The sequence below is a fragment of the Lithobates pipiens genome, unplaced genomic scaffold (genome assembly GCF_037356315.1).
Source record: "Lithobates pipiens isolate NorthernLeopardFrog02 unplaced genomic scaffold, aLitPip1_a1.2 Scaffold_8, whole genome shotgun sequence".
Taxonomy (NCBI): domain Eukaryota; kingdom Metazoa; phylum Chordata; class Amphibia; order Anura; family Ranidae; genus Lithobates; species Lithobates pipiens.
In genome coordinates this window covers 618375898-618395968 of record NW_027507903.1, presented here as the reverse complement: position 1 = coordinate 618395968, position 20071 = coordinate 618375898, and the positions used below count along the sequence as shown (strand labels likewise).

At 45.9% G+C, this 20071-nt stretch overlaps 1 protein-coding gene across 2 annotated transcripts; it reads right to left on the bottom strand.

Moving 5' to 3' along the window:
- Window positions 1-12360: 12360 nt before the first annotated feature.
- LOC143963857 (olfactory receptor 10R2-like) lies at window positions 12361-18230 on the bottom strand. Of its 2 annotated transcripts, none has more exons than XM_077473595.1 (2): window positions 18102-18230; window positions 12361-13296 (listed from the first exon to the last, which is right to left on the bottom strand). In XM_077473595.1, exon 2 carries the CDS (start codon window positions 13288-13290, stop codon window positions 12361-12363), a length of 930 nt encoding a protein of 309 aa, XP_077329721.1. In that variant the 5' UTR covers window positions 13291-13296; window positions 18102-18230. The 2 variants fall into 2 exon arrangements, with proteins under 2 accessions (XP_077329721.1, XP_077329720.1); XM_077473594.1 differs by having other exon boundaries at window positions 18081-18223.
- Between the last annotated feature and the right edge of the window lie 1841 nt (window positions 18231-20071).

Genomic DNA, 20071 nt, shown 5'->3' with positions numbered 1-20071 from the left:
CGGAATCGCCTTCCGTGAGAAAAAGTGGCGTTTGGGGACCTGCCACTGAGGAACCACACATTGTACAAACTCACGGAAGGGGGCCGAGTCTACCAACTGAAAAGGCAGCAGTTGAAGTGCTAGCAATTTAGCCAAGCTAGCATTCAACCGCTGGGCATGTGGATGGCTGGGAGTAAACTTCTTCCGCCGGTCCAGCAGCTGGGGCAGGGACATTTGCCTGCTATAATCGGACGTGGGTGTACCGCTAGCAGAGTTCCCGGAAGCACTTGGCTGTGACACACCTAATTCTACACCTTCATTCCTCTCAGAGCAGGTTTCAGAGAGGACTGAAGGTCTAGTGGGGTTGGAGATGCCAGCTGATGAGGAGCAAGGAGAGGTCCGCTTTGTTCTTTGGTGTGGGTCTTTGAGGTACGCTTGCCAACGAGCTGCATGGCAGGTCAACATATGTCTGGTCAAGCATGTGGTGCCCAAGCGGCTGATGTTTTGGCCACGTGAGATACGCTTGAGACATATGTTGCAAATAGCAGCGGTGCGATCTGATGCACTCGTCTCAAAAAAGGCCCACACCAAAGAACTTTTAGAATAACGCGCAGAGGCAGCGCTCTGCACAGGCGGAGCTCTGCGGTGTGATTCAGTCGGTGTGCTGCCCCTAAGCTGGCCCCCGGAGGGCATCCTGCCTCGTTGGACATGTGCCTCCTCCTCCTCCTCCTCCTCCTCCCTCCTTCCAGGCACCCACGTGGAGTCAGTGCCCTCATCATCCCCTCCCTCTTCATCGCTGTAGCAAACCTGGCAGTATGCTGCAGCTTGTGGAACATGACTGCCAGATTGCTGTCCTTCTTGAGCATCCCCTCTCTCTGCGCTCACGCTACTGCCTTCCTCTAGCTGAGTGTCATCATCAGAGCCCACCAAACACTGGGCATCCTCCTGGAGCATGTACACAACACTGTGCTCAAAGAGTTCAGGAGACTCCTCAGGAGGACGTGGTGGGTCTAGGGAAGGAGTCACTGATGATGACATTGAGAGGAGGGAAGACGATGCGTTGGCAGCTGCTTTGCTACTACCCTGAGACTGGGTGAGAGAGGATGAGGAGGATGAAGAGGGCTTGGTCATCCACTCTACCAAGTCGTTGGCATGTTGCGGTTCAACATGTCCAGCTGCCGAAAAGAAGGACAAGCATGTCCCATGGCCACGTGCTGATGACAATGCACCGCGTCCACGACCAGCACTGTTGTCTCTAGACACAGAGCCTGCTTGCCCTCTTTTATCGTCTCGCGCCTGTCTGCCTCTCCTTGCTGGCCTTCCAGACATGGTAATGGCCTGAAGGGAGTTGGGTAAAACAGCAGTTGGGTAGTTTATATTGTGCTGGAGGCACACAACACCCACTAACTCCTGCAGATGCCTTTTTTATAGAACAGCAGAGATAAAGGGGTATATACAGATGTATACTGTGCGGTGCTGGAGGCACACACAACTTCCAATAACTCCTGCAGATGGCAATTGGGCTCAAATAGAGAACAGCTATGTAGGTGGATATAGCGGTATGTACTGGGTACAGAGCACACAGACAGCACGCACTATCTCCTAACACTACTGACTGCAAGCTCTATTATTAAAGATAGATCACTAGCTATATAGGTGAGGTGAATATTGCGGTGTATACTGCGGTCAGGGCACGCAGACAATAACCAGAAAACAGCAGAGATAAAGGGGTATATACAGATGTATACTGTGCTGTGCTGGAGGCACAGACAACTTCCAATAACTCCTGCAGATGGCAATTGGGCTCAAATAGAGAACAGCTATGTAGGTGGATATAGCGGTATGTACTGGGTACAGAGCACGCAGACAGCATGCACTATCTCCTAACACTACTGACTGCAAGCTCTATTATTAAAGATATATAAATATAGTGAAGTGAATAGTGAATATAGTGGTGTATACTGCGGTCAGGGCACAGACAATAACCACTACACAACAGCAAGATAGGAAATCAGCCAAAAACGATCGGTGTGTACTGTGTTAAAGGTACACAGAACACCCACTGCTTCAGACGCCAACACACTACACGAGGCCGCCGCAATGGTGGCCTTATATAGTGTGGGGCGTGCACTACACAGCCTGAGCTATGATTGGCCACAGGCATCCTGCTTGTGGCCAATCATGGCTCTCCTCGCTGCTGGCGCTGCGATTGGCCAAGCATGCGGGGTCACAGTGCATGCTTGGCCAATCATGAGCCAGCAATGCACTGCGCCATCGCAGTGCATTGTGGGCCGTGAGCGCCACGCGAATTTTGACGCGAACGGACCAAGTGTTCGGATTTCGCCGAACGGACGAACAGCCAATGTTCGAGTCGAACGTACGTTCGACTCGAACACGAAGCTCATCCCTAGTTATAACCCATAAAAGGTTTATTTTTGGCACTTGATGTCCCATTGGAGGGATCTCCCGTCACTTCCTATGCCATAGCCAAATCAGGAAGTGAAGAAAAACTCTCTAAAGTGAGGGAATCCTGAGGTGTCCCCAGGGTTATCATTGGAAGATATTCCCACTACTTTTGTTCTGGGGACAGCCCAAAATTTGTGATTTTACTTTCGCTTTTAGTGATAATGGTAAACAGGACTGTGACGGACCCAACCGGGACAGGGGCTTTTGGAGAGGACTGTCGGGTGGCCTCTTGCCTACGGACTATGGGCCCTAGCTTTTAAGGGAACACTACTCTTTGAAAGTTGTGTTCCTGGGGACCCTTGGAGTGGTCTTGCTTCGGATTCAAGTCCATATCTACCCAAAGCACATAGACTGTAATGGAGGACCCAGATACATATTAGGGCCTATATGCCCAAACAATGACTGCTTTAGATTGTGATACTCAGAGCAGGTGTTAACCACTTCCCACCCGGCCACTGCATATGTACAGCCGGGTGGGCACTCTCTCCTTCTGAGTGGACGTTCAAGAACGTCCCTCAAAAGCAGGGGGATCGCCCGTGCCTGCACAGCGGCGCGATCCCGATGCGCTCGTGTCACCCGCACGCGGCGCATCTTAGATCAGCAGGAGGGCTCTGTGATTGGCCCACTGTTCACATGACGGCCGTGTCCAATCACGGCCGTCATGTGATGTAAACAAATAGCTAGGCGATCGGCTCTCCTCCCCTCACACGGAAGTTGTTGGCGAGGAGAGGAGAGCGGATCTCTGCAGCCGGCTGGTGATCAGTGAGTATGAGCTGTTTTTTACAGCTTTTTACTCACTGATCACCAACCTAGTGTCACCACAGTGTAAAACACACATGTCCCCACAATGTAAAATACACAGTGAACACAAGCAAACACACATGTCCCCAAAACACATGTCCCCACATAGTAATGATCCCCAAAACACGTCCCCCACATATATAACAGTAAAATCACACGTCCCAATGATCATTTGCACACATATGTCCGTGATCACCTGCGCACATCTGTACATGATCATTTGCGTACATATGTCCGTGATCACACAAACCAATTATTATACACTTAACAGGATTTTTTTTTACCAAAAACATGTAGCAGAATACATTTTGGCTTAAATTTAAAATTTATGCCAAAATTAGATTTTATTGGATTTCTTTTAAAATAAAATAAAGAAAATATTGTTTTTATTTTTTTTATTTCCGATCTTTTTTCGCTTATATCGCAAAAAATAAAAAAACGGAGTGGTGAATAAATACCACCAAAATAAAGCTCTATTTGTGCGAACGAAATGATAAAAATGCCATTTGGGTACAGCGTAGCATGACCGTGCAATTGTCATTGAAAGTGCGAGAGCGCCAAAAGCTGAAAATTGGTCTGGGAAGGAAAGGGGGCGAAAGTGTCCTGTATTGATGTGGTTAATATCATCAGCTCAAAGCAACCTGATTCTGGAGTCTCCTGATATAATCTGTTTAAGGTGCTCAACGCAGCTAAACAGTGCATACCTGTTCATTGGGGCACTTCCGAAGTTCCCTCCATGAAAGAGTGGTTCTCCAGAATCAACAAAATAGCTGAAATGGAAGAGCTGATTCATATATCCAGAGACACCCCCTCCAAATTCAGCACAAAATGGGCCTGTTGGAAACACTTCCAGACCACTACCGATTACTTGGATGTGTGATGAAGGGGACATTTTGCATTGCAGATTTTCTGCTCAGATTTCCTTACCCTGGTACCTACTGGCATTAGAGATCGCCAAGCTAGAAAGACAAACAAGAAGTTGACCTACATATCAGTCTATATACTTCTCCCTTCTCTTCTACACCCACCCCCTTCTGCCCCCCCCTCCCCTGAACTATTCCTCATCCCTGACATCTCGACCTAGGCACACACACCTACCGCTACATTTCACTGACACGAACCCCCAACAATCTACCAATGCAGACCTTACCCAAGACGCTTTATCAGGAAACTACACGATGCGACCTAGGAAATTTGTTACCTGACTTGTCCTATCAGCTACCCCTAAACTCTTTTGGAACGGATCCACCCCCTCACACCTTGGACCCAGACTTTATCCCCCAGATGGATCCTCTTACCTGACTAAAGCAGCTACCCTCTTAGCTTCAAGTTGCGGACCATTCCAAGCCCCTCTTATGCCCCTCTCAATGCCTACTCCCCCCCCCCCCCCCCCAACTAGGGTCTTTTTACATGCACAGCCTTACCAAACTCATTGCATATTTTATTTGATGTGTTATCTGTACGTTTGTTGGCATCTTAACCATCCAATTGTTGGGGATCCCTCTGTACGTTTATACATTTATACTTTTGTGCCTACTATTTCTTCTTCAATAAAATTGTTTTAAAAAAAAAAAAAAATAATCTGTTTAAGGTGTTTTTGTGTTAAGTATTAAGTCTCTTTATCCCATTGTGTGCCTCCCATTGTTAATTGAGTCACCTATTGTTTCTGTCTGTCTGATCATCTCTTGGAGATTATATTAATATTGGGACCACTGTACCCTGTTATCGAACCATTGTGGGACGTTACGTGTTTATGTTGATTTGCCTACTTAGATTATGCTTATGTTAGCTGTTCCTTAGCTATGTTAATTATATTCCTGATTACAGTTTGTATTGTTAGGGTAATGTGATCAGGCCCTACTTGGTCCTGTGTGCTATATAAATTCTGTATGAGTTTCAATAAAGTGAGCTCCAGTTTGCATTTAATCACTTGCCGCCCGCCATATAGCAAAATGACGGTGACAAAGTGGTTTTAATATCCTGACCGGACGTCATATGACGTGATCAGGATATTAAGCTGCTGTGCGCCCCCGGGGGCACGCATCGCGGCAATCGTTGTTGCGGTGTGTAAGTCTGACACACCGCAACTACGATCTCGGTAAAGACTCTTTACCACGTGATCAGCCGTGTCCAATCACGGGTGATCACAGTGTAAATAGGAAGAGCCGGTGATCGGCTTTTCCTCACTCGTGTCTGCCAGACGCGAGTAGAGGAGAGCCGATCGGCTGCTCCTCTGACAGGGGGGGCTGTGATGATCGATTATCAGCACAGCCCCCTTAGGATGCCCACACTGGACCACCAGGGATGCCACCAGACAACCAGGGATGCCCAGCACCAGGTATGCCCCCCTAGACCACCAGAGATGCCAGTCAGTGCCCATAATAAATGCCAATCAGTGCCCATAATGGATGCCAATCAATGCCCACAATGGGCATCACTGATTGGCATGCATTATTGTTTGGCACTGATTGGCATCTATCCCTACAATATGTTACACTACAATGCCGCCTATCCGTGCCGCCTATCAGTGCCCATCCATTCCGCCTATCAGTGCCCATCCATGCCGCCTATCAGTGCCCATCTATGCCTATCCATGCTGCCTATCCATGCCCATCTGTGCCGCCTATCCATGCCTATTTGTGCCACCTATCCATGCCGCCCATCCATGCCAATCCATGCCACCTATCCATGACAATCTGTGCCACCTATCAGTGCCACTTCATTGGTGCCACCTCATCGGTGCCCATCAGTGCCGCCTTATCAGTGCCCGTCACTGCAGCCCCGTCAGTGCCCATCAGTGAAGGAGAAAACTTACTTATTTACAAAGTTTTGTAACTGAAACAAAAAAAACATGTTTTTTTTTTTCAAGATTTTCGGTCTTTTTTTATTTGGTTTAGCAGAAAATAAAAATCCCAGAGGCAAATACCACCAAAAGAAAGCTCTATTTGTGGGAACAAAATTTAAAAAATTTAGTTTGGGTACAATGTAGCATGACCGCGCAATTGTCATTCAAAGTGCGACAGCGCTGAAAGCTCAAAATTGGTCTGGGCAGGAAGGTGTATAAGTGCCCTGTATTGAAGTGGTTAAGCTAGTGCTGTATAGTCTTGGATACTCAGCTATTATACCTGGTTCTTGGGTCCAGACTAGAGGAAGCCGTATACTAATGGAAGCACCTAAGCTGGCTGCTGGACAGTTCAGTCACAAGGACTAATAGAGAGGGTGTAATTTTTCCCTTATAAAACGCCAACAATGGGTTCCCCAGGGAGCAGAGTCTAAGCCCCAACCTGCTTCTTCACCAGGACCCCAGATGATGGGGACGGACTCAGGGCCGTTTTTAAGGCAGGGCAAAAGGGGCAGCTGCACTTTTCACACAGGGCCATGATGGTTTGGATTTTTTTTCACCTTTAATAATAAACACCTTCATTTACAAATTGCATTTTGTGTTTACTTGTGTTGTCCTTGACTATTGTTTAAATTGGTTTGATGTTCCGAAACACTTAAGTGTGACAAACATGCAAAGGAACAGGAAATGAGGAAGGGGGCAAACACTTTTTCACACCACTGTAAATAGAGGAGGTCGGTGGCATTGATATGTATATCATGCCCCCCTGAGGTCATATTCAGAGTAATCTCTAACAACCAATCAACAAGCAGAAATCGTGCAGAAATCACGTGCTGTAACCTCTAGCAACTAATCAGTGAGCCGTAATGTGTGCTGTAACCTCTAGCAACCAGTCAGTGAGCGGTAATGATACACTGTAACCTCTGGCAACCAATTGCAATAGCTGCCTGATCTGATTCAGTAAACTGATTTTGAGTCTAGCTGCTATTTATTGTATGTCTCAGAGCAGGTGGAAAGCAAAACTGCATGGGGGGAGGGGGGCCTCAAGAAAAGTTTTGCCCAGGGTCCAATCAATATTAAAGATGGCCCTGGATGGACTCACAGCAAGCCGGAACCAGGTCGTGGCCTCCAGGTACACCCAGCAGACAATACAGAGACCGCACATGTACAGCTGTGGCCAAAAGTTTTGAGAATGACACAAATATTACATTTCACAAAGTCTACCGCCTGAGTTTTTATGATGGCAATTTGCATATACTCCTGAATGTTATGAGGAGTGATCATATGAATTGCAAGTTATTGCACAGTCCCCCTTTGCCATGAAAATAAACTTTAATCCCATAAAAAAAAACATTTCAACGGAGTCTGCTGCTTCAGTGATTCTAGATCTTTTTGTCAGATGTTACAATGGTATACTGAAGTATAATTACAAGCATTTCATAAATGTCAAAGGTTTTTATTGCCAATTACATTAGGTTTATGCAAAAAGAGTCAATATTTGCAGTGTTGATCCTTCTTTTTTCAAGACTTTTGCAATTTTCCCCGGCATGCTGCCAATCAACTTCTGGGCCACATCCTGACTGATGGCCGCCCATTCTTGCATCATCAATGCTTGGGAGTTTGTCAGAATATGTGGGGTTTTCTTTAGTTCACCTCCCTCTTGAAAATTGACCACAAGTTCTCAATGGGATTAAGATCTGGGGAGTTTCCTGGCCTTGGACCCATAATGTCAATGTTTTGTTCCTCAAGCCTCTTAGTTATCACTTTTGCCTTATAGCAAGGTGCTCCATCATGCTGCAAAATGCATTGCTTCTCACCAAACTTTTCTTGGTTGGTTGGGAGAAGTTGCTCTTGGAGGAAGTTTTTGTACCATTTTGTATTCATTTCTGTGTTCTTAGGCAAAATTCTGAGTGAGACCACTCACAAAGTGAGACCACCCTTGGCTGAGAAGCAGCCCCACACATGAATGGTCTCAGGATACTTTATTGTTGGCATGGCACAGGACTGATTGTAAAGCCCACCTTTTCTTCTCCAGACAAGGGTTTGACCCAAGCAATCGGAAAAGGGATTCATCAGAGAAAATGACTTTACCCCAGTCCTCAGCAGTCCAATCCCTGTACCTTGTGCAGAATATCATTCCCGATGTTTTTCTTGAAACCAGGCCATCCTCCAAAAGTCTTCTCCTCATGGTGCGTGCCAATGTCCTCAACCTGCCTGCTGCCATACCTAAAGCAAGCTCAGCACTGGTGGTGCCACGATCCCGCAGCTGAATCAACTGTAGAAGACGGTCCTGGCACTTGCTGGACTTTCTTGGGCGCCCTGAAGCCTTCTTCACAAAGGCAGTTGAAATGTTTTTTTTTTTTATGGGTTTAAGTTCATTTTCGTGGCAAAGAGGGACTGTGCAATTGATTGCAATTCATCTGATCACTCCTCATACCTTTGTGGAGTATATGCAAATTGCCTTCATAAAAACTGGAGGCAGCAGACTTTGTGAAACGTAATAGTTGTGTCATTCTCAAAACTTTTCACCAGTTCACCTCCCCCCTCACACCTCACCCTCTCCACAGTTCACCTCCCCCCTCACACCTCACCCTCTCCACAGTTCACCTCCCCCCTCACACCTCACCCTCTCCACAGTTCACCTCCCCCCTCACACCTCACCCTCTCCACAGTTCCCCTCACACCTCACCTCCTCCACAGTTTACCCCCCCCCCCTCACACCTCACCCTCTCCACAGTTCACCTCACCCTCTCCACAGGTCTCCTACCCCCTCACACCTCACCCTCTCTACAGTTTACCCCCCGCCCCCCCTCACACCTCACCCTCTCCACAGTTCACCTCACCCTCTCCACAGGTCTCCTACCCCCTCACACCTCACCCTCTCCACAGTTTACCCCCCCCCCCCTCACACCTCACCCTCTCCACAGTTCACCTCCCCCTCACACTTCACCCTCTCCACAGTTCACCTACCCCCTCACACCTCACCCTCTCCACAGTTCACCTCCCCCTCACACCTCACCCTCTCCACAGTTCACCTCCCCCTCACACTTCACCCTCTCCACAGTTCACCTCACCCTCTCCACAGGTCTCCTACCCCCTCACACCTCACCCTCTCCACAGTTTACCCCCCCCCCCCCCCACACCTCACCCTCTCCACAGTTCACCTCCCCCTCACACTTCACCCTCTCCACAGTTCACCCCCCTTAATTCACAGCTCACCCTATCTGCCCCCACATTTTGCAATTCACATTACCATGGGCAGGCCCTTCCCCCATCCACAATTCCCCTTTTAACCTCTGTCAACATGTCACCTCTGCACACCACCCTTCCGCAGCTTACACCCCCAGTCCACAATCACCTCTGCACTCCCATCCACAGCCTATATCCCCCCTCCACATTACACTTCTGCGCCCCATCTACAGCTCTAACTCTCTACAATAAACCCTCCATCTTCTACCTCAGCACCCCAAGCCCCCCCAGCACTCTTGACCCTGTACACATTTCCCCTGCTCACAATGCTCACTTTGCACAATCTAACCCCCCCCCCCCCCCCAGCTCTGACCTCTGCAGAACATCCACAACTTCAGTTTCTACTCTCTCTGCACAACCAGCCCCCTTCCTTCCCCTTTCCCTCCACAGCTTTCTCACCTTCATTAGAGCCGTGCAGCCCACTTCTGTTCTGTCAGATCAGGCTTCTTTCTCCCCCCCCCCCCCTCAGATTACAGTGTAGCTCCGCCTGTCAGATCCGTGTACCACAGAACGGAGGAGGAGTTTCAGAGAGCTTTAGTGCCAGTTCACACAGGGGCGACTTGTCCAGGCGACTTAGCCGCCTGACAAGTTGCGCTCCGTTCTGTACTATGGAACCATTCTAATAGGAGCGACTCAAGTCGCTCCAACTTCGAAAAAGGTTCCTGTACTATTTTTGGGGCGACTTGCATTGACTTCTATACAGAAGTCGTTTTGCAAGTCGCTGCTGAAGTTGTGTGCAGGTCGCGTCTGTGAGTCGTGCTGCAAGTCGTGTCGCCCCTGTGTGAACCGGCACTCAGGCTCCGCGCTCCACTGATCTGACACATAGGAGGCGGGGATAGCTGCCTCTGAAATCCGAGCAGTCAGCTGCAGAGCCCATTCCCTGGATGCCTCCTTTACAGAAGTTGATGGAGGAAGTGAATGGTATAGAAAACTTCCTCTACCGGTGTTGTGTCGAATACTGTCCCCGTCGGATAGTGCCCGCCCTGTAGTGCGCTTGCGCAGTACTGAGGACAAGGAGACGCCGAAAGTCTCCGAAGCTCCACCATCCAAGTTGACATAGAGCTAGAATAAAAAAATGACGAGCGAAGTGAGGCTGTGCCCGAAGTGGGGCGAGCGAAGCGAGCCCGCGAGGGGCCATCCTAAATTGTGCAACCGTATGTCCACTTGGATGGTGGGGCTTGAACCTGGACTCAGTGCGCAGGCACCATTTATCTTCGGAGACTTTCGGAGTCTCCTTGTCCTCCGTACTGTGCAAGCGCTGCGCCTGCGTGAGTGCGTAGTACGGGGCAGACACTATCTGATGGGGGGACAGTTTTTGGCAGAACACCAGCTTCTGTTTTATGTGACATGCTGCAGAGGATAGGGCTGCCTGAGGTGGCAGAACTGCGTTCTGGCAAGTTCCGGCAGAAAAAAAGCCCTGGTGATATTACATATAAAGCTATATAAGTCTTAGTAGGCCCTATATGCAAGAGGAGTGTGAAGAGTATGATGCCGCATACACACGAGCAGACTTCTCGTCGGACTGAACTCCAAAGGACTTTTCGACGGAGTTGCGCCAAAACGGACTTGCCTACACATGATCACACCAAAGTCTGACCGTCTAGAACGCGATGAGGTACGACGGGACTAGAAAAGGGAAGTTCAATAGCCAGTAGCCAATAGCTGCCCTTGTGTCATTTTTGGTCCGTCGGAATAGCATACAGACGAGCGGTTTTCTCGATAGGAACTGGTTCCGGTGGAAATATTTGAAACATGTTCTATTTCTAGGTCCATCAGAATTTTGGGGAAAAAAAAGTCAGGTAAAGCCCACATACGAGCAGAATGTCCGACGGAATCGTTCCGTCAGACCTTTTCTGTCGGAAAGTCCGCTTGTATGTACGCAGCATTACAGTGGGCAGTATGTACAGCAGAGGAGTTTGAAGAGTATAACAATGGGCAGTGTACACAGGAGAGGAGTGCAAAAAGTATGCCAGTGGGAAGTATATATAGGAAAGGAGTGCGAAGAGTATCACAGTAGGCAGTATGTATAGGAGAGATGTTTGAAGAGTATAACAATTGCAGTTTGCATAGGAGAGGAGTGTGAAGAGTATGAAAGTGGGTAGTACATATAGGAAAGGAGTGTGAAGAGTATGACAGTATGCAGTATGTACAGGAGAGGAGTGTGGAGGGTATGACAGTGGGCATGATGTGCATGAGAGCAGTGTTAAGGGTATGAGAGTGGGCAGTATATATAGGAAAGGAGTGCGAAGAGTATGACAGTAGGCAGTATGTACAGGAGAGGAGTGTGGAGGGTATGACAGTGGGCATGATGTGCAGGGGAGCAGTGTTAAGGGTATGACAGTAGGCCATGTGTACAGAGGAGGAGTGGAGAGGTTATGACAGTGGACAGTATGTATAGGAGAGCAGTGCGAAGGGTAGAAAAGGAGTGTGAAGAGTATGACAGTAGGCAGTATGTACAGGAGAGAAGTGTGGAGGGTATGACAGTGGGCATGATGTGCAGGAGAACAGTGTTAAGGGTCTGATAGTAGGCAGTATGTACAGGAGAGGAGTGTGGAGGGTATGACAGTGGGCATGATGTGCAGGGGAGCAGTGTTAAGGGTATGACAGTAGGCCATGTGTACAGAGGAGGAGTGCAGAGGTTATGACAGTGGACAGTATGTATAGGAGAGCAGTGCGAAGGGTAGAAAAGGAGTGTGAAGAGTATGACAGTAGGCAGTATGTACAGGAGAGAAGTGTGGAGGGTATGACAGTGGGCATGATGTGCAGGAGAACAGTGTTAAGGGTCTGATAGTAGGCAGTATGTACAGGAGAGGAGTGTGGAGGGTATGACAGTGGGCATGATGTGCAGGAGAGCAGTGTTAAGGGTATGACAGTGGGCCATGTGTACAGCAGAGGAGGAGTGCGGAGGTTATGACAGTGGACAATATGTATAGGAGAGCAGTGCGAAGGGTATGACAGTGGGCAGTATGTTTTTTTCTTATAGAGCACTATAAAGCCAAAAAAAATTCACCCTCGTTGGAAATTTAGCTCAATTTTTTAATATGTTTTTTAATTGCTCTCCTAATATCGTGGTTTCTCAAGCTGTAGATCAGAGGGTTAAACAACGGTGTCAGCAGGGTGTAAAGCAAAGACAGACCTTTGTTGACATTAAGAGAATTGTCACTTGGTGGAAAAATATAAAGGAAAGACAAAGTTCCATAATAAAGACAGACAATGGTCAGGTGAGAGCTGCACGTAGAGAAGGTCTTCTGTCTCCCATTGGCGGACGGGATCTTTAAGATGGTCCGAAGGATGGAAATGTAGGTGGCCGAGATAAATATAAATGGAAAAATAAGGACAGGGAAAGATAGTAGAGAGGTGACCAACATAACAACGGAAGTGTCCGAACATGAAAGCTCTATGACTGGAGCAATATCGCAGTAGAAGTGGTTGATAATATTTGGACCACAGAAATCCAAATTAACTAAAAGAATATATATCACTAATGAGAAAGTAAAGCCCCCCAACCAACAGGAGAGGACTATCTGAACTTGATGTCCAAAGGTCATGATGATGGTATAATGCAATGGATTACAAATGGCTGCATGTCGGTCAAAAGACATTGCAGCCAGCAACAAACATTGATTAACAGTAGGGACACCCAAGAAATACAACTGAGATATACATCTGTTAACGGACACTCTCCCACTACCAAGTAGGATCAGCCATAACATATTGGGCACAATGTTGGTAGTGAAGAGGATTTCAGACAAGGAAAGTTGGCTGAGAAAGAAATACATGGGAAAGTGGAGACTTTGGCTGACAAAAACTAAGATGATGACAAGAAAGTTCCCCGTTACAGCATTAATATGAATGAACAAAAATAGGATAAAAAGTAATATTCTGAGTTCATGAAGATTTCCGAATCCCAGAAGAAGAAATTCTGTAACTAAGGTCCGGTTCCTCTCCAACATCTCCTCCTGAACATAAGAGACAGCCAATTTATAGAAAGGCAGGGGAACAAATAAAGGAAAAAAACATTTTATAGCTAAAAGGCGAATGCAAGCTCCTCCCCACTAACCCAGAAGTGACACCGATCCCCGCCAGTGCTGGTGCCTAGTTTTTGCACTCCACAACCACTGGAAACATCGTATTCAGCTGTGTTTCCGGGTCTGGGACCATCCACATCATCTATCCCTCTGCCGGATTTACAGCTGATGGCCTCTCCTCTCTGACGGCAACTAGCGGATGTTGAAATAATTACAATGCCCATCTATGAACCACTTTTGTGAGTGTATTGATTTTCAAAAATGTTATTAAAATTTACCGTTTTACTGCACTTAGAAGGCGCCGTTCCTCTTCCATTTGTCTTTTTCAGAGCAATTTTTACATTTCTACTCGGAACTGGCAGCCCCCTATGGACAGTCTCTTTTTAATTCTTTTTATTATTTTAACTATTTTTTATTATTTTTCCTTATACTTCATGGACATTACTGACTGTAACAGCCCATTGTGGTCATTAATACTATTTATACTATTTATACTCGATGTTCATTCCCATTCAACCCTATATGAGTTTGTTTACTAGTCATATGCAGAGTGCGCCGTATTATATTTTGTTTTCTTGCGCAAAAGTTATAGCGTCTGCAAAATAGGGGATAGTTTTATGGCATTTTTATTAATAATTTTTTTTTTTTACTAGTAATGGCGGCGATCAGTGATTTTTATCGTGACTGCGACATTATGGCAGACAAATCAGACACTTTTGGAGCTATTTTGGGACCATTCACATTTATACAGCGATCAGTGTGATTAAAAATGCATTGATTACTGTGTAAATGTGACTGGCAGTGAAGGGGTTAACCACTAGGTGGCGCTGTAGGGGTTAAGTGTGTCCTGGGGAGTGATTCTAACTGTGGGGGGAAGGGGTTGTGTGTGACGCATCACTGATCACCGCTCATGATTACAGGGAGAGCTGATCAGTGTCAGTGTCCCTAGGCAAAACGGGGAAATTATTGTTTTACATTAGCATCTCTGAGTTCTTCCTCTACGTGAGACGATCGCGGGTATCCCCGTGGACATCAAGTCCGCGGGACCTGCGATCCTGCTCATGGAGCTCGCGGCGGGTACACGCGATGGCACGGCTGTAAATTCAAAGGGACGTACAGGTACGCCCATTTATGCGGCCGTGCCATTCTGTCGAAGTAAATCTACATGCAGTCGGCAAGCGGTTAATTAGCGGGGATATTGGGGGATCTTTCTTTGGCACAAGAACAGGTCAGGGTAGTTGAAAGGAGCTTCGGGAGTCATTTAACTCCCATCACACCACCAGAAAAAACACCTTCATTTTACCATTCCCGTTAGTTCCTTGCATTTTGCTAAGATGTTAATATTTTGCCAAAATCTGCCATTTTTGGGTAAATGAACAATCTCAATTTTACTCATCCATGATGAGCTGATATGGTGTTTCCATTTGAATATATGGTTACAAAGTAAGAAATAGATTGTAAAACTATAGCCCACATTGATAAGACAATGTACACTGCACAGATCTAATATACATGTACAGTATATATCTAAAACAATGACCACTTCCAGACCCACCGTCGTTATACAGCGGTACTTTGAAGGAGGATATCGTTGTTATGGCAGCAGCTAGCTACCATAACCCTGGTATCCTCTTCTTCAACGGGCGGTCCACTTCAAGATCACTTTTATCAGTGGCAGGAGAGGGCCCCCCCTCCCGCTGCGATCTGGTGCACTCCGCCATTTACCGGAGCCGTCAGTAGCGGCGGAGGGAATTGGATGCTTTCCTTAGCCTGACATGGAGACGAGTGAGGGGAAGATGGCCCCCACCCATCTCCATATCATTGCAGGGTGGCAGCGACGTCAAAATGTCACTTACATCCATAGCTCTTAGAGCCGGTTCACACGGGGGCGACTTGTCAGGCGACTTAGCTGCCTGACAAGTCGCGTTCCGTTCTGTACAATGGAACCGTTCTAATAGAAATGACTCAAGTCTCTTCGACTTAGAAAAAGGTTCCTGTACTACTTTTGGGGAGACTTCAGGCGACTTGCATTGACTTCTATACAGAAGTAATTTTGCAAGTTGTGCGCAGGTCGCCTGAGGCAGTCGCGCTGCAAGTCGTGCTGCCTCAGTGTGAACCGACCCTAAGTGGTTAATAAAACTATACATTTCCTTTAAACTGAACTTAACAAAACATCAATAAATACACAGATGATATACATATAGGGGAGCTATTTTACCTGCTGAGGATTTTTTTTTTCTGCCCATCCAGTCCTGAGATTTCCTCTGTCAACAAAGTACAGCCCTGGCATGCCAGGAGACCTGATCTTTATCTGCTACAGTTCAGTTACACTCACAGGTCTTGTTGCCCCCCAGCTGGGCCATGACAAGGGGGTCGGCAGGAGGGGCGGCTGCCCTGGGTACTGTGGTATTATGTGAGGTAGGCGGCACCACAAGGAGACTGGGGGAGGGGATTTGTGTTGGAAGGGGGGTAAGTATTGTTGAAGGGGAAATTGGGGGGGATGAAGATTTGTGTTAAGAGGGGTGAATTGGGAGAATTTGTGCTGGGAGGAGGGATTTGAAGTGGGAGGGAAGAAGATGTGTACTATAAAGGGAAATTGTAGGCGTAGAGGATTTGTGCTAGGAGGGGATTTTTTTTCTTGAAGGGGGCATGGGCATTTAGGACGCGGGGGGGGGGGGCAAAGATCTGTGTTGTGAAAAAGGAAGGAAAAGGGGGGGGGGGGGGGTTACTGATATCTAATTCTCATACATCATGTGGTGGGGGGTTTGCTGACATCTAAGGCTCATGACCTTGTCAGACACTGCCTCCCAGTAAGTGACTGAACAGTGAAAGGAAAAGCAGCAGATGGATGAGCTCATCTGTCACTCTGCTCTCAGAATGTCTCTTGTTAGCATGTGAGCACTGCAGCACATCCAACTGGCTTCTTTGTGCTGCTTCTCCCACTCCCAGTCTCAGCTCTGCTGTATACTGACTGCAAGAGGCTGATGTCAAGTCAGAAATCAAATACTGATGTGAATGTGGGCGTAACTGCGCTAACCTCTAGATGCAAAGAAAAGAAGCAGCTACAAAAAAAGTGACAAACATATAAAGCATAAATGGTGGATATTGTAGCGCTAACACATATACACATATATTGATATATAAGTGAAACCAGACAAAAATCAAATATACAAAGGTGACGTGTATAGAAGAAATAGTATGAGAAAGTCCAATAGATGAGGAAATCTACTGAAGAAGGCCTGTGCATCAATCATCAAATAATGATGAATCAAAGATGGAATATGCTGGAACTGTCCGGCAAGAAAAACATCAAGGATGGTATATCTTCGACAAAAGGGAGAGGTATATGTACTCTTACCAGAACAGGTGGACTCAAATGTCAGCGACAAAGAGTCATACAGGCATGGGTGCCGAAATCGGCAGATAAACAGGACTCCAAAGAATTCCCAGTTGATGGCCTCTTTAGTCGAAAAGCATCGGGCTAGGCTTATTGCTCCTCACATTGCCCTGAATTTTAACTTGTGATCACAGTTTTTTAACTCTGTATGTTGGTTTTTAGTAATTAAAAAAACCTAACTTTTTTTGACCTACACCATATGGAAGCATTCTTTGTTTACACACGATCCGGATGAGAGTTCCCCAGCTGTCCAGTCAGTCTTTCGACATTCAAGATCCAGCTTTGGTTCTCCTTCCATCAGAGGTTCATTTGATGGCCATCCATAACATTCCTGGATTCATCTTTGGAGGTCCTGGATCCTTTGGAGTCCCGTTTATCCACTGGAGAACTCTCATCCGGATGGTATGTAAAGAAAGAATGCTTCCATATGGTGTAGGTCATAAAAGTAAGGTTTTTTAGTACTAAAAACCAGCATACAGCATTAAAAAACTGTGATCACAAGTTAAAATTCAGGGCAATGTGAGGAGCAATAAGCCTAGACTGGCGCGTTTCGACCAAAGAGGCCTTCAACCGGGACTTGCCCCAGTTCATCTTTGGAGGTCCTGGATCCTTTGGAGTCCCGTTTATCTGCCGAGTTAGGCACCCATGCCTGTATGACTCTTTGCTGCGGACATTTGGGTCCACCTGTTCTGGTAAGAGTACATATACCTCTCCCTTTTGTCGAAGATGTACCATCCTTGATGTTTATCTTGCCAGACAGTGCCAGCATATTCCATCTTTGATTCATCATTATTTGGTGGTTGATGGACAGGCCTTCTTCAACAGATTTTCTCATCTATTGGACTTTCTCACATTTTTTCTTCTATACATATCACCTTTGTATTTGTTTTTTTGTCTGGTTTCACTTATATATCAATATATGTGTATATGTGTTAGCTCTACAATATCCACCATTCAAAATCAAATACTGAATTAAAAAAAAAAAGAAATTTGCTGATATATTATTAAATAAAAATCCTTATTCATGTGTGTATTTTATATTTGCCTGGAGGTCCATGTTAAGCATAATACATTTGGTTCAAGTACAGCTGGTACATTGTATCCATTGTTTACCATGAAGGTGTCAGGTGTTAGGATCTATGCTGTATTAGTTAATAATCAAGCTAAGAAAAATGTATATGTAAAGGAAAATATATTAGTGCAGGGCCTTCCAGTAATCTGTGGACTGGTGCATATATAAGAGTTCTATTCTGTTTGAGGGATTCCCTTTAAGTGGTTAAAGAAGCATAAAAAATGGTGTTCTGAATCCAATATTTACCATCAACGTCGCTGGTATTACCTGGTTTCTCAATGAATACAATAATTAGGAAAAAAATACGAAGTGAAAAACGTTGTCCAGTATTGGGATCAATATTTCTTTATGTAATATGATTACACTAAATTATCTAAAGAATCAGTCTCACTTTTATAGAACAATAAAAGATATGATGATGACAGCTCAGAGGGTTTATATTCAGTTTTTGCATCATCCAGAGGATAAAATCCCCAGACACTCTGACAGATTCATTAATTATCATCTATTGTCAGTGGACTGATTAGTTGATGTCAGTTTTACACTGGAGCTAAGGAACGTGTTGTTGAGATTTGGAAATTGCACATTTTATATTACAGTGTCTTGAAAAAGTATTCATACCCCTTAACAATGTTCCACATTTTGTCATCTTGCAAGCAAAAACGTAAATGTATTTTATTGGGATTTTATGTGATAGACCAACACAAAGGGGCACCTATTGTGGGGCCCTACATAATTGTGAAGTGATAAATGATAAATGGTTTTCAACATTTTTTACAAATAAATAGGTGAAAAGTGTGGGGTGCATTTGTATAGCGCCCCCCTGAGTCAATACTTTGTAGAACCACCTTTCACTGCAATTACAGCTGCACGTCTTTTTGGGGATGTCTCTAAAGCCCCTTACACACTATCAGATTTTCTGCTGATTTTTTCCTTCAGATTTACCAAATCATATAATATGAGGTCAAACCTTAGGAGTTTCAATGTGTATGCAATCAGGCAGGCCCTTGTACTACATGGTTTTGGTAAATCTGAAGGAAAAAACCTGCAGAAAATCTGATAGTGTGTATGGGGCTTTAGGGCTTTGCACATCTAGAGAGTGACATTTTTGCCCATTCTTTTTTGTAAAATATCTCAAGCTCTGTCTGTCAGATTGGATGGAGAGCGTCTGTGAACAGCAAATTTCAAGTCTTGCCACAGATTCTCTATTCAATTTAGGTCTGGACTAACTGGGCCATTCTAACACATGAATATGCTTTGATCTAAACCATTCCATTGTAGCTCTGGCTGAAAGTTTACGATCGTTGACCAGCTTTCCAGTGAGGCTCGGAGCGGAAAAGACAGAAAAGAAAAAGTAGTGCGGGGCCGGGCATGACCGTGTGTTTAGGGGAGACAATGCATTGGTTAATATGAAGAGATAAGAGGGGAGGGGACAGTGAGTAAAGTCCAAGGAGGAGTGGTACTATATAAGGAGCAGGCGGGGCTGCGCTGGGGAACAGAAAGTTGTGGAGAAAGAAATGAGGAGGCAGTTTTTCCCACATGCCCTCCCTATATGTTGTCTGTGTTTGTTGGTTTATGTGTTTTCTTTCTTTCAGGAGCATGGCAGATGGTCGTCATGGCAGTTGTGGATTGGCGGTGTTTTGTTGGTCTTTGACGGTGGCAATAAAATATGTGATGGAAAGGGGTGAGGGGCTCATCGTAGTATGTGCCCCTCCGGTGTATTCCAGCGAAAGGTTAGCTGGAATACTGTAATGGTTGCACTGCGGGAAGGGGGTTGTCTCCGAGCTGATTATCCCCTGGAGGCCTATCGTGTGGAAAAAGGTCCTGCAGTGTATTGGTGGAATATGTGTTGGAGTTCGGGGTGCTGCCAAAGACCAACAGACTGGAGTTGAACAAGTTGTTATGGAGATGATATTTTGGTATATATTTGATATTGGAGTTATTTATATGGTGTGAATAATAAATAGGCTGCTATGGCCATTTATACTCCAAAATTAAGGTATGGTCTCATCATTTTAGAAGGGTAAGAAATGGGGATGTTGGAATACAAGTGGTATAGCAGTATGAGGCAGGTTGGGTACCTCTGAACTACACTGGTCATGTCCCTGCTAAAGAAAAGCATCCCCATAACTCGATGCTTCCAAAACCATGTTTCACGGTGGGGATAGTGTGTTCAGGGTGATGTGCAGTGTTATGACTTGTACACATGGTCGGACATTCCGACCACAAAATATTTT